The 13,999-nt window shown below is 35.6% G+C and overlaps 1 protein-coding gene across 1 annotated transcript in view; it reads left to right on the top strand.

The window, feature by feature from the left end:
• LOC104552186 (vesicular inhibitory amino acid transporter) overlaps positions 1-13,999 on the top strand; it is a 47,562-nt gene that overhangs the window by 20,746 nt on the left and 12,817 nt on the right. Inside the window, exon 2 of the mRNA XM_061989616.1 lies at positions 2,699-2,960. Within this exon, the coding sequence (XP_061845600.1) occupies positions 2,699-2,960 (262 nt within the window). The remainder of the gene's footprint in view (positions 1-2,698; positions 2,961-13,999) is intronic.

Genomic DNA, 13,999 nt, shown 5'->3' with positions numbered 1-13,999 from the left:
AATTATCTTATTAAAATTCAGATGTTTCTAGAAACATATAAACCCCCTTGCATTTCTATTTGGTAGTCAGTAGGAAAGCAGTGGATTCAAACCACTTGAAAGTTATGTTTTAAAATAGATTTTACATTATTTTTTAAGTTCTTTTGTTTAACTGTGAAAGAACATTTTAAACTAGTATTTAATTTTGTCTGACCTGCAGATGTGATATGTCTGGCAGATGAGAGATCTGAAAATGGGATTCTTTCTACTGCTGTTAGAAGCCATTAGGTAAAAGTGGACAATTCCTCTCTAACTATCTACAAGCAAATAAAGTGGTTCTGTATCCGGAGGTATGTCTCTGTTCCTAAACTTGCTTACACTTCTCTTGTTTAAGATAGCTGCATGAAACCCTGACTAATTTACAAGGAAAACCAAACAAACTTTTTAAAAAAATAAAAAAACCCAACAAACTAGGAAACCTGGGAAACCAAAACAAACAAAAAACCCCACCAAGCAGCACTGTTTGGTGTCTCAATAAATTGTTTTAGACAGAATAAAAATTTTATAAATACCAGATAAATGGGGTAATTTCTTATGTAATTTGTAAATGAACCACAACCTTTGCATTTTGTGTAATTCTTTTCTTCAGATTCTTATCTGTATTTAATTAAATTTAAAGAAAAATGAAAATCCTAATTGTATGTCTCACAAGGATGTAACTTTCACGTGAAATTCAATGACAACAAAATGTTTCTGTCCAGAAATGGAAATACCTACAGAAGGAGTGCTTCAGAATAGACAGAAAATACATACTGATATTTAACACTTCCCATGATACCATTTGAGTACCTCAGGACATTCTATATATATTAAAAATATCAACCTTGTAATTTTTATGCTATTATTTTCACTCTATAGATATTATTACCAGGTTTACTTAATATGAGCAGTATATACTCATTTCTGAGAACTTCATAGAGAAGTTCTCAGAAATCTGCCTGAAGATTTTTCTGTTGGAATGGTTTTGATGAGAGAAGGATTAAATTGACGTCAAAATTTGCTGCAAAAATCGATTGTATTTTTGAGCCTTTTCAGGTCACTCCGGGAGATCGATATGTTTGTGAGATGGCTTATGACACCCACTTTGATTAGCAGAATTATCAATAAATGTATCTTTTGCAAGCAAACACTGCTTGTTGCTCAGCTTAGGTTAACATTAGCAGATTTTGCAGTGTGTAAAAGGAATACTCTAGAATGATAAACCCATGGGTACGGCACATACAGGTGTCAGTGATGAGGTTTGCACGAGATCAACACAGGAGCATAACTATACTGTTAGTATTTCTGAAATATTTCTATTTTTTAGAAGAGATAGATAAACTATAGAGAGCTTCATAATGCTAGTTATGTGACGAGAACGAAAGAAATTTTAGTGTGTGATCATAAAAGATGAAGCAATGAAGATTGTCTCCATTTTTATTTAATCCTGAGCACATAGAAAAATCAGACAACAGGGCTGCATGAAGAATATTTCATTTTGGAATGCGCAAGACCCAAGAGTTACTAGGGAGACTGCAGTTCATATAAATCTGGCAGAAAATTCAGATATTCTAGTTCAGAAATATAAACTTCTGAATTTATTTTTGAGAATTCCTGAAACTTCAGCTAACAAGGACATGCTAGTGTAAACAAAGACTGTAATTGATTTCATATGGTCCAGTTAAGACCTTTCAAAAGCAAATACTTATTTCCAGCATGATGAGCAATGTTCTACCAGTTATTCAATTGTTAATATAGAAATACAGCTGTTAAAACCCAGTACTCTTAATAAAGAGGCAAAGAGGGAAAAGGGTATAAGGCAAGCATGGGAAACAACAAATGAAAATGGACGTAAATAACCCTACAACTGTACAACCCATCTCTCTCTCATTACCTTTCACAAATTTCACAGTTCATGCAAGGAAAGAAGAGGATACTTTCATAAATATTATTTGTATGATTTTATAGTATGAATAACCATAATGTATCACCATTTACATCCTTACAGTAAACATATTGTAACAGCTCCTAAGTGTTGCAAGCAACTGTGAATTAGACATAATTATGAACAAGCAACCTTTTTTTCTTGCAACTTTGAGCTTTTTAAGGAACATTTTTAAAGTTCTACTGACCTCTGTAGACGCTAAAACAGAGCAGAAAATTCTCACATCTGGAAAAGTGAACTTCTTTATATGCATTTATTTAGCAATCAGTCCATCAACTCTAGTTTTTAATGAAGCATTTTTTTTCCTTTTGGCAGAACTATCTATTTGTATTAGAAACATGCATAATTTCCAGGAAAAAAATCTTGTAGCAACCTGTAGATGCTTCATGAATGACTGATCCACATAGATACCATAGGTAAATGGAAAAAGGATTTGAATTGTAAATTGCCGCTTGCAGACTACTAAATCTCGTCGCAGACTACTCTGAGCAGTATGTTGAAGACCCTGGAGATATTTCTTTAGTGGGCATTTGAAACCGGCACAAATCAATGAACTAAGGACATTGATCACAGCTACAATATCAAGGCTAACCTAAAAAAAAAAAAAAAGGATTCTCAAAGTACAACTGCTGAAAAAAAAAAAACCCATATTTAAGGAAAGATTTTACTTGGATATTCAGTATTCAGGATGTCTCACCTGAAGCAGACTTTTTCATCTATTTTCAACTGCTTTAGGGAAACGCCATCTCTCTTTTGGGGAATGATGAGATGGGACAGCTGCCCAGACACTGATGAAGAGCATGTGAATTTTACTAGAAGAGATGAACTGAACAGAGCTCACAGTGAGGAGAGAGAGGAACCAAATGGACCCTTGAACTTTGAGCTTGATGTTTGCCACCAAAAACCAGAATACAAGTCTCCAGCTTCCCTGCCACGTGCTCAGGTTAAATTGATCACCAGCTGGGAAGCAGGATGGAATGTAACAAATGCCATTCAGGTAACTTTTTACTTCCCCAGTCATTATAGTCATCATTTTAAAAACCATAGCTTTATTTTTCTTAAATGTATCATAATTTTGCACTATTTTAAGAGATTTCTATGAATTTGTTACTAATAAATTTCAACTTTTCTGTGTAAAAATAGCATGCTGTAAAAATAAAGTTCCAAAGGGAATGGATAGATGTTATCTAAAGTTTAAAAAATATTTATACTAAGTGAAAATGATGGCATTTGTTTTGGAAGTGCAGATGTTATCTTTAATAAAAGTACAGTTGATTTCAGTGACAGAGATGTTTGACAGAAATGTGAGGCAACCATCTAATAAAAAGGGGATAGTAAGAGCCAGACTGACATCAGACATACATTTACTGACATGTAAGTTAGACTAGATTATAAATTGGAGCATGAAGCACAAGAAGTGCAACAGTACTTGTCAATTTTAAAGAGAATAGTCGAGTTGAAAAGACTGAAAGCATTTGGTCCCAGCATTCTGTGTGGAATTTTGGTATCTTTCTGCATCCTTAAATTTAGCATTAAATGTTTCAGATTCTTTTTCTCACCTTTTGTGATTCATTTCCTTACATAATTCTATCATTACCACCAACTTTCTGTCTGACATGCTAAGAAGAAAGCAGTATCCACAGACATATCTAGTTCTAGTAACTGTTACTTGAGCAGTTTTTATATAACCTTAGTAATAGAAAAATAATCCCTTCTGTGTCACACAAGTCTGTGATGATGTCAATGAACATCTGTTTATGTATGTGGTTTGTCCCTCAGCTCTCCAAAGGAGGAGTAAAAGGACATATTTCTAACCCTACTGTATTTTCAAACATGAGCACCACCACATGAGAGCCAATGCAATAACATCTAGGACACTGTAGCATATCATACTCAGAAAGTGTTCAGCTGTGAATAAAAGTGTGAAGTCCTAAAATAGCCGAGCTACTTTCTAGTAACACGTTTTATCTTCAGTCTCCCTCAGCAGTATCTAGTCATGACTCTCTCTGAGTTTTGCCTTTGATTTCATTGGAGCCTAAGTTTCATTCTAGAAGTTAATTTTTTCCAATATTTACTGAATGACCTTTTGGCAAGTCAGGTTTTGTCTCACCCATTATTTCTCTTTATGAAGAACAGGAGTAATAGTGCACCTGTAAATACATCTAAGTGCCTAAAAGTTCCTGAATGAAATTATGTATGTAAATGCTATTAATTTTTAATATTACAGCTTCCAGTTAAAAAATAGACCTATAGAACAGTCCAAAAACACTACAAAATGTAGGGTTGCCTATTTAAAACCAGGATATACTTAAGCTAAATGATCCAATCAGATTGGTTATTATGATCTTAGTCAAAACTCAGCATTCTGAGTGTGGCATAATGGTATTGGATTTAATTTGGTCAAATATTTTAGAAATTGGCATTAAAAGAGTGGTTTGCTTCAGCTGTACTGAGCTTTCCTCTTAAGGCAGGCTGAGGATGGCAAAGCCTGGGAACTGCAGTTTTGTTAACAGCACAGCTGTAGTGTCCTAACACTACATTTTGAAACTGTGTGTATATGGGAATCTACATACATAGGTGTACATACACAGGTGTATAGTTCTTATTTCTAAATACCTTGGCATCTGGTTTAAAAATAAAAGTAGAGAGCAGAGAGAGGGAAGGAGAAAGGCAGGAGAGGAGGAGAGAGGAGAGAATTCTAAATGGCCATCTTGTCACTAATGTATAACAGTTTGAAGAAATTTCTATGAATAACTTCAAAGAGAAAGTCTGAGTTGTGAACAGAATGATTAAAACAATATAAATGTTCTTGACTGGTGATGACAATCTATGCTAAAATGACAGCTGTTTTTGCCCTACCCAGAGGAAAGGGCAGAAGTGTTTTGCATGGCAATTAGAGGTAAATATTTCAGCAGAATTCTGAAATGTTCCAAGTAGTATTCCAGTGAATACAATTAGTCTAAAAGTGAAATTGTTTCACAATCCCGATTTATTATGGGAATGATTAATTCTTTGGTCTCTGAAATTAAATACAAAGGTTTTCTTACAGTCTTCTAAATGCAAATATTTTCAAACAGAGATTTTTATTTTGTTCCTAACTGCAACTGAAGAAATGTGCACTTTTGATAACAATAGTGTATGTGCAAATGATTGCTTCAGCCATTTAAAGTTTCCAGGGAAACATGTTTCATATGCCAACACTGTATCGTGTAGGCAAATAAAAACCTGTACCCAGTTAATCTAGCTAAGGACAGAGACCATAAAGCTGAGTTATTTCAAAAGGGAAAATGAACAGCATCATCAGAGTGATGCAAGTTGATTTTGTTTGTATATAGCTGTAAAACACAAAAAAAATTTGTACTGACTTCAGCAAATTAATAGTCACAAGGAAGAAAGTTAAATTCTAATGGTACAGCATTTCACAGCAGAACCAAAGGACAATAAAATCTATTTATTTGCCAGCCACATGTAGCAGAATTTTTGTAAAATTCTGTACAGAGAATGTTTGTCCAAGAAAGAAAAAGTCAAAAGCATTCAGTCTATAACATCATGAATGTGTACAAAATTAAAAAGAATGGAGAAAACCCAAGAGAAAGAAAAGGAAGAAATTAAATAATGGGAAGAAGTCAAATTATGTTCATCTCGGCATAACTACAGTTTACATCATAATGAATCTATCTCCTCTCAGGTCCCAGGAGCACAAACAAATTTAACAGCATAAAAAAAGTCAACCACTCTACCAGGCAGCTCCAAAGTACTTTTGATATTATGATGTTTTCATAATCTTTAAAATCCAACATAATTTTAGAGCACAATTCTTCCCTGGACATTTGGTAAAACATGACATATCAAAGCATACTGAATGTGCTGTTTGATTCGTCACGTGTGATGGCTAATGTAGCCATCTTTTGTCTCCTGCCTTTTACACAGATTAGTCATACAAAGATTAGAAATACCTATGGCAGAGGCTGTTTTCTTGTTCCATGATCAGAGTAACACAATAAGCTACTTGTCTATGGCAAGTGCTTCTAGGAATAACAATAATGAAATTATTACTAGTAATATTTCTTTAAGACTGTGGCAATAATAATTTAAGAAATATTACTGTAGTGAGCATTAATATGTTCATTATATTTATATTCTGTGTATTGTCCATTAGTTTAGAAAAGACTCAACACTTCAATAGTCGTCATTTTTAAAAATGGAAGTGTATGTCTGTATATCCTTCACAGCGTATCATTATAGATACATTTCCATATTGGGTTCCAATTTGTATCATTTTTGTTAACATAACTGTAAAAGATTCACTTCAGAATATCTCATAGTTAATATTTGCTTTTCTGTGGTGCTTCTTCTGAGTCACTTGCCTTCATCTCCCTAACATAGACTGAATGTATATTGAGTGCTTATTGAGTATCAACAACTTAAATAGAAAACACAGCGACACTGAGTATTAGCAGACATGCCCCTAAAGATATAACGGCAAACACGTTGCACTTAGGGAAATGGTCTAGTGGTTGATAAGGCTAGGACAAAGTCTGGACTTGATGTTCTTAAAGGTCTCTTCCAGCTGAAATGATTCTACAGTTCCATGATTCTATGATCTTTTTAGGATGTATAAACACCTCTTCTATGAAGCTTTGCTGACACTGTATTTAAGCATTTTCTAAATATAAATATTTACATACTTGTGTGCTTAGAAAGCAAAACGGTTTTGCCATCAGATCCTTGAACAAACCGCAATACAAATCTTCTCATCATCAGCCTTAGATAATTTAGTCACATTTAACTAAATAACCACTTAGGTCTTAACTGCAATACTTGATCTTAAGTGTTTCTTTTCCAGACATCAGAACAAAGGTCAATCCTTTCCGTGCTCAGAGCAGTAACTTCCTTGAATTATACATTGAAACTAAAGTTGCACTCTGAACTAAATTATAGACATCTGAGGGAAACAAACTTCTGCATTTCACTGCAGGAGGTGGGACTGAGAATTAAAGGGAGGTGCCTGACGCTGATGTCTGACCTAGGAACAGTAAGTCAAGTTTCTAAATGGAGATCATAAAAAATTACAGCCCAAAGTATGATTCCAAGACTTTAGGACTATTGTGGTGCACATAAAAATGCCAGTTAATATGATTTTAGCTGAAATGCACCTGCAGTACTGGCCAAATCTACTTTTCATAGGTTTGCAACCACAGGCCCATATTGCCACAACTGCCCACCCGAAAAAAGCACCTAGAGCCTGGTGAGAACCACCTAAACAGAGATCTGTTTTTTTGCTACAATTGAATGTCATCCTTACACAATGCAACTGATAAAATATCAGGGGAAAATAAAATATAAGATTAGAGAAGAAGACTCTGTTAAAAATGTTTGTGTCCAGATTTTCTCTTTGGATTTTCCCTGGGAGAAAAAAAGTTTCCATGCATACTTCACTATTTCACATAACCTTTTGTTTTAGCTCAGATTCTACAGTAGATTTCTTTAGTTTAGTGCACATATTCATATAGCACAGAATGTATGCTCTCTCTATTCCTGACCCTGCATTTTATATCAAAAGCTTTTTATCAAAAGCATGTTGTCCTGCCACAATGAAATAATATCTAATTCACAGAAATATCTTTATTTGACATGTAAACATTATGCAGGGGATTTATTTTGAGTTAACTAACTGCCATTCCCATAAATTTTATTAGAGAATACACTATATCAGTCTACTTTTCCCCTGGTCAGCTGCACATGCTAAAAATGTTATGAAGCCAGAACTCCTAAACACAGAGGTGGCTCATCTAAAGTTGTTTCTTGTTCCAAGAAGAAATATTTGGATTGTTCTCATGGAATTTAAGTTGGAGTTTAAGTAGGTTTTTACCTTTTATTCTATTTGTCACATCATCTGGGCAATGAACGGATGGAGGGTGCATTGAATGGATTTACATCAGTATATTCTACTGTAAGTTTTATGAAAATCTTAGGAATGGGAAATCAGTTTTCCATAGCTCCTCTGTGTAAGATTTATCAGTGTGTAGGAGCTGTGATATAGCATAACTACTCCACAAGTTATTCCCTGGACATACAGAGTCCCAACATACCGACAATTGGTTTAGAAAGCACCATATTAGGGTTACAAAACTAATGTATTAAAGTTTTGGAATTCTTACAGCCTTCTAGGCATTAAAATAATATATTAAAAAACTAAAGAAGTTAAAGCAGTCCTTAGATTATCCTTACTCACACCGTGGGTCCAAAATATCATCTCCTAGTAGATGAATTGTAGGAGAATTACAGAACCTGTATCTCTTTCTCCTTCATAAATTAATACTCTCAATAGGCTAACACTGATATACAGTAGTCAATAATTTATGATGTTGATATGTTTTAAGTTAATTACCATATGAGGTATGTCATACGAAATGAAAGGGAGATATTCCAAAGTATAATACTCAACATAAATATATTATTTAGGGCCACCAAGATGATCAGGAGTCTAGAGCATCTTCCTTATATGGAAATCCTGCAGGAACTGGGGCTGTTGAGTCTAGAGGAGATTGAGGGGGGGGTGTCATTAGTATTTGTAAGTATATAAATGGTGGATATCAGGAGGCTAGGACATCTCTTTTTTCCATGTTATCCAGTGACAGGATGAGGGGCAATGGGATGAAGCTGGAACACCAAAAATTCCATTTAAGCAGGCTGCCCAGCGAGATTGTGGAGTCTTCTTCCTTGGAGATCTTCAAGACCTGCCTGGACACATTCCTATGTGGCCTGATCTAGGTCGACCTGCTTCGGCAGGGGAGTTGGACTAGAAGATCTCTAAAAGTCTCTTCCAAACCCCTATGATTCTATGATAATTTAACATACAACCTTCGCCTTAAATCTGAATATCTCAATTATATTGGATATAAGATAGGTGTATTTTAAAATATTTATCCGTAACCCATAGGTTCATTTTTCATCTTTAACTGATTTTTACCTGAATTTTACTGACATACCTATCTAATGTTATATCTTTTTGATAACTGTAGCCAGAAGTGCTGTTGTCCTTAAAGAAATCTGAGTAGATCTGTTCAGAACCTCAAATTATAATCTTGTATTTCAAGAAAGTTTTTATTTGACACTTGATTTTTAGCAGTATCAATTATCTATAATTTCCAACAACTCGACTGAAACCCCTCTTGTCTTGTACCTTGCAGGTTATTCTTAGAAACGGCAGCTAAGTCACTGTACTGCATAGCATACTTACTCTGGGGCTGATGTCCAGTTTGCAATAGTCTGGTCAGGAAAGTGTTTTGGAATTTGCAAGTACCCGTTTCTTGGAAGCAGAGACTTCTTGTTGACTGTTTACTTATCATTAAGCTTGAAAATATTTTCATCTGGAAAATCTACCACAATTAATCTTTTAGAACAAATATTTTAAAGATGTGAGGCTATAATCCTCCAACATGAAGTAGCTGGTGGCTGAAATTTTGTGCACCTAAAAGGACAAATGAGCAACTAAGTATACAATAGTGTGGCAGTTTAGCCTTGGCTAATAGCCACTCTTCCTCCTAGCTGCTCATTTGCTCCTATCCACCCCTGAGCTCAGGGAACATCTACCTCCTGCCTTGATACCTGAGGCTGTCACTTGAAGCAAACTCAGACTCTTGGGGCTGCTAGAGGTATTGCTGCTAGACAGCACATCCTTCATCACCTGTGGGAGGGTGTGACGACAGCAGAGTGTGTTTTCCCAGGTCAGTTCAAGTTCGTGTCTTATTTAGATCTCTCTGCTGCCCACACAAAATATTGGTCTATCTGCTCAGCAGTCAGTAGAAGCAGATAAACAGAACTCCTTGTCTTCCATCTAGAGTCTGCCCACACCAACCTTTCTTCACCACCTGTGAATGTACTTGTCCTTGTTGCCATATAGGCAAATCATCCGGCAGCAACTTTTCAGTTTCAGTCAGGCCTCCTTCTAAATACTCACACTGAGACTATGTTCAGCTTCTACTTAATTGTACTGTAAAACCTCATCAATCCATAGTCGGATTTAGTGACTCACAAGGCTAAATCTGAGCACTAAAAATTCCCAACCTGGGTCACAGTATTGCACTGTAGTAGGTTTATGTGACTAGCTTTTGGTAGTGGAGAACCACAGAGGTGGCTACTTTTAAAAAGAGCTGCTGACTGTAACCCCCATTCCCCATCCCCCTGTACTGCTGGGAGTGACGAAGTAGAGACTCAGAAAGAAGGGAGGAGGGGGAGGAGATGTTTTAAAATTCAGTTTTTGTTTCTCATTTCCCTGCTCTGTTCTGATTGATAGTTAAGAAATCAAACCATTTCTCCCCAAGTTGAGTCAGTTTCACTCGTGACGGTAATTGCTGAGTGATCTCCCTGTCCTTATCTCAACTCATGAGCCTTTTGTTAATATTTCTCTCTTCCCTGTCCATTTGAGGAGGGGAAGTGATAGAACAACATGGTCGGCCTCTGGTATCCAGCCAGGGTTAAACCAGCACACATACTCTTCCCTGACCTTGCGAAGTTTGCCCCATGCATACCCACCTGGAAAACTGGTGCAGTTCTATACCCCATGTGTCCACCAGCTCTTGCAAGCATCTCTTCGGCTATCAAATAAAATGCAGGCTACTCATCTTTAACAATCTACCATTTGTCTATTGAATCAGATCTCCTTTTTTTTTTCCAGTTACAATTACCTTTGTCAATTTGTTAAATAATTAAGTATATCTATGAACTTATATGAAAATATTTCTTTACACTCCTCTGATCCTCTTAGAATTTTCCTTCTGCTGAAAAATTCATTTATAAGCTATAAATCATCATCTACTCTCTTGACTCATTGCGATATGGATTCAAGCTTTCCCCGACTCCTCTGCCTGTCTGTATTTGTTTCCTTTTATCTTACTCCTAGGTTTTGGTTTTTTTTTTTTTAAGAAGTGGTCATCTTTTTGTTCTTTGCATAGTGCCCTACAAGATGGGATTCTGATCAAGGACTTTCAGGTGTTCCAATAATGAGAACAGTTTTGAAATAAGTCTGAGAATGTTTTCTATTTTACAGAAAGTCTTTACAAAATAATTACTGTTTAAATGTGGTCTATAATAAATCAGCTTGACATTTGACTCAATTTTCTCTCGTTTTTCTATATAGAATGGATTCTCCTTGCTATTGAAACACATTGTAGGGGCTGAGCACAAGACAAATCAGCAGATATATGTGATAAAAGTACTTATAGAATATCCAGCCGTTAAAATAGGTATTCCATCTTAAAAATCTAAATGGTCAAGAAAAACAATGACAGAGCCATGACAACAAAGTTAAATGGATAGTACCATTAGGAAAATTATATCCTTTGAAACAGTAAATGTTACCAAACAGGATCAAGTAACTGTCATTTGCTTGAAATTATTACTTTATTGCATGGGAGAACCAAAGGTACCATGACTTGTTGCACAACAGGGATCTCTGGCTCCCTCAGGTGAAGGGAATAGCTGATGTACTCTCTCACTAACATCAAATTACTCTACCATGCTTTTTAGCTTCATTTATTCCTGAGAGCAGTTTTAACAAGGTGAATAAAAACAGATGATATAATTTCTCCTTTTTAAATTCATGACAAGTCACATGGTATTTAAAAACACTATTATTAGGCAACTTTGAATTTCTCTATCTACTTACTTTATTGTTGTGATATTATGTTTGACAGTTACCTTTCAAAATAAAGCCCAAATTACCTATCATAATTATTTATCAGCCTTTTATGGCTAAGATCATTTATAGACCTGTGTCTCTCTAGAGCACATGTCATTGACCAGCTATCACTGATGGAAAATATTCTTAAAAATGTTCTTTCTCTTCCTCTTCTTAAACTTATGAGGTGTGTAACTTCAGTGAATTTGCTTTAATGAACCATACTCAGACGTATAATTCCTCCCAAGACAACATTCCTCCCAAGACAAGGAGAAGGAGTGATAGGCAGCAGAAAGTAAAATGTTTTGTCAGATAGCATTCCTTTCCTGTTTTTTTAATAAACTTCCTTCACTTCCATTAGCAAATTTTCAGAAGGGAGCCCTGGGATTCATCAAGGAATAAAGGCTGATGAGCTCAGCATCTACAGGTGTGTATAAGAATGTAATACTGAAAGTAAACGACATCTGAACTGTTATAATGTACTGATAGAATCAGAGATAGTAATGCTTCTGTAGCAGATTTTCTAAATGGTAAAGCTTCTTCCACACAAACCATAGATAGTTAATCTACATTTTGCTTCAATGTGTATAATTCCTGACGGCAGGAGATTCACTGAAATGGCACAAGCTCTGTTTGAATGAGCAACTGGAGCTATTTGCAAAAATAAAAAGACCTAAACACTGATTACACATGGTACTGAAGATAATATATTGTAACCTAGTTTCAGCACAGTAAGCTGTATAAAACGTTTTGCCCCTAAAGCTAAATAAAGGAAATTGACTTCTATTTGCATATATTCTCCTTCTTCTCCCTGCATACATCACGCTTCTTGGAAGGCAGTGTTTCTCTGTATTCTTGGCCAGTGGCACTAGTTTTGCCATATGTACAATACTGCATTCACTAAATAGCTAACAAAAAAAACCCAAAAAAACAATTTAATATTTACTTCTCCAAAATGTAAACATATGAGTCAAAGTGAGGAAACATTCCCTTCAATTCATACACAGATACTCTGCTATCCATTTCAATCTCTCTCAGTCCTTTTCCTGAGTTGACATAAATAACAGCACCAGCAGATGATGTTTTGTAGGTCCCTAGAGCAAGTCTTTTTGTTTATGTTATCAGTAGCAATGGTAGCTTCAGCCTTTGCCTTTACTGTACATGGGTATTTCCATTCATGATAGGTTTTCTATTGCTGCTTTCCCCTCCAGAAACATGTTTTATTCAGGCTAATTCTTCCCTGATGAGCAGAGGAATGGGTTTTTTCAGTTTTAAAATCCATTCTAATTTGATAGATTTATTCCAAATAAATCTGTGTATTTCAGAAATTAAAAATAATTCTACTGAAGCTCGAAAAAATGTGAATATGAGTATTAAAATTATATAATGCAAGATACTTTATTTTTCTAAGAAAGCTATTTTCTGGATATTTATAAGAAGCTATCTTTTTTCTTTTATGATGGTTTTTAATTCTCTCATTTTATTGTTTGTATCATAGTTCAAAGTCAGCAATGAGGTCATTCTATCTTGCTACATTTTAAAGCTGTTCTCTTGTCTCGTTTGCATGATTTCTGCAACTCCAAATGACATCTCCTCAGCCACTTTCCCTTAAGGGACTTAAAAATCTTCCAAGCTGTAATTGGGATCTGGAGTTTAACTCCTGCTCTTGTTGCATTTACTTGCCTGCTGACTTTTTTCACTTTTGCTGGGAAGCCAGCAGCTATCAGAGCTCTTCCTTTTATACTTTTTAGTGTTGTCTAATCAAGTCAAAAATAAAATACCTGCCCAATATTGTAGGTTTCCCTCTGCTGCTTGGATGAGATTTTAGAGACTCTTTACTATTTCTTAAATTATGAAGAGCTGCCATTCCACCTCAGAAAGTGTCCTTTCCTAATCAGAAAGTATAATCAGTTGCATAATGCATACCTTTCCTCTAGCCTTCTACTTTTTCCTGTCTTATGCCTATAATTAGATATTTCTCATATCCAGTCATTTTTCCTTGTGGTTTCTTGACCATGATATTCAACTACACTTACTTCTACCTCATGGTTCACAGCCTTATCATAGAATCCCAGAATAGTACATGTTGGAAGACATCTTTACAGATCATCTAGTCCAATCCCCCTGCAAAAGCAGATACATCTAGATCAATTTGCACAGGAACGCGTCCAGGAAGGTCTTGAAGGCCTCCAAGGAAGGAGACTCCACACCCTACCTTGGCAGCCTGAGCCAGGACTCCCTCACCTGAACAGTAAAATAGTTTTTTCTCATGTTTAAATGGAACTTTAATGATGGAAAGAGGCTTAGCAATCACATCAGCCAGCTCCCTTAGCACTTTCAGATGCATCCCATCA

Source organism: Colius striatus, chromosome 2, assembly GCF_028858725.1.
Source record: "Colius striatus isolate bColStr4 chromosome 2, bColStr4.1.hap1, whole genome shotgun sequence".
In the NCBI taxonomy this organism is placed as follows: Eukaryota; Metazoa; Chordata; class Aves; order Coliiformes; family Coliidae; genus Colius; species Colius striatus.
This window is presented reverse-complemented; position numbering and strand designations above follow the sequence as displayed.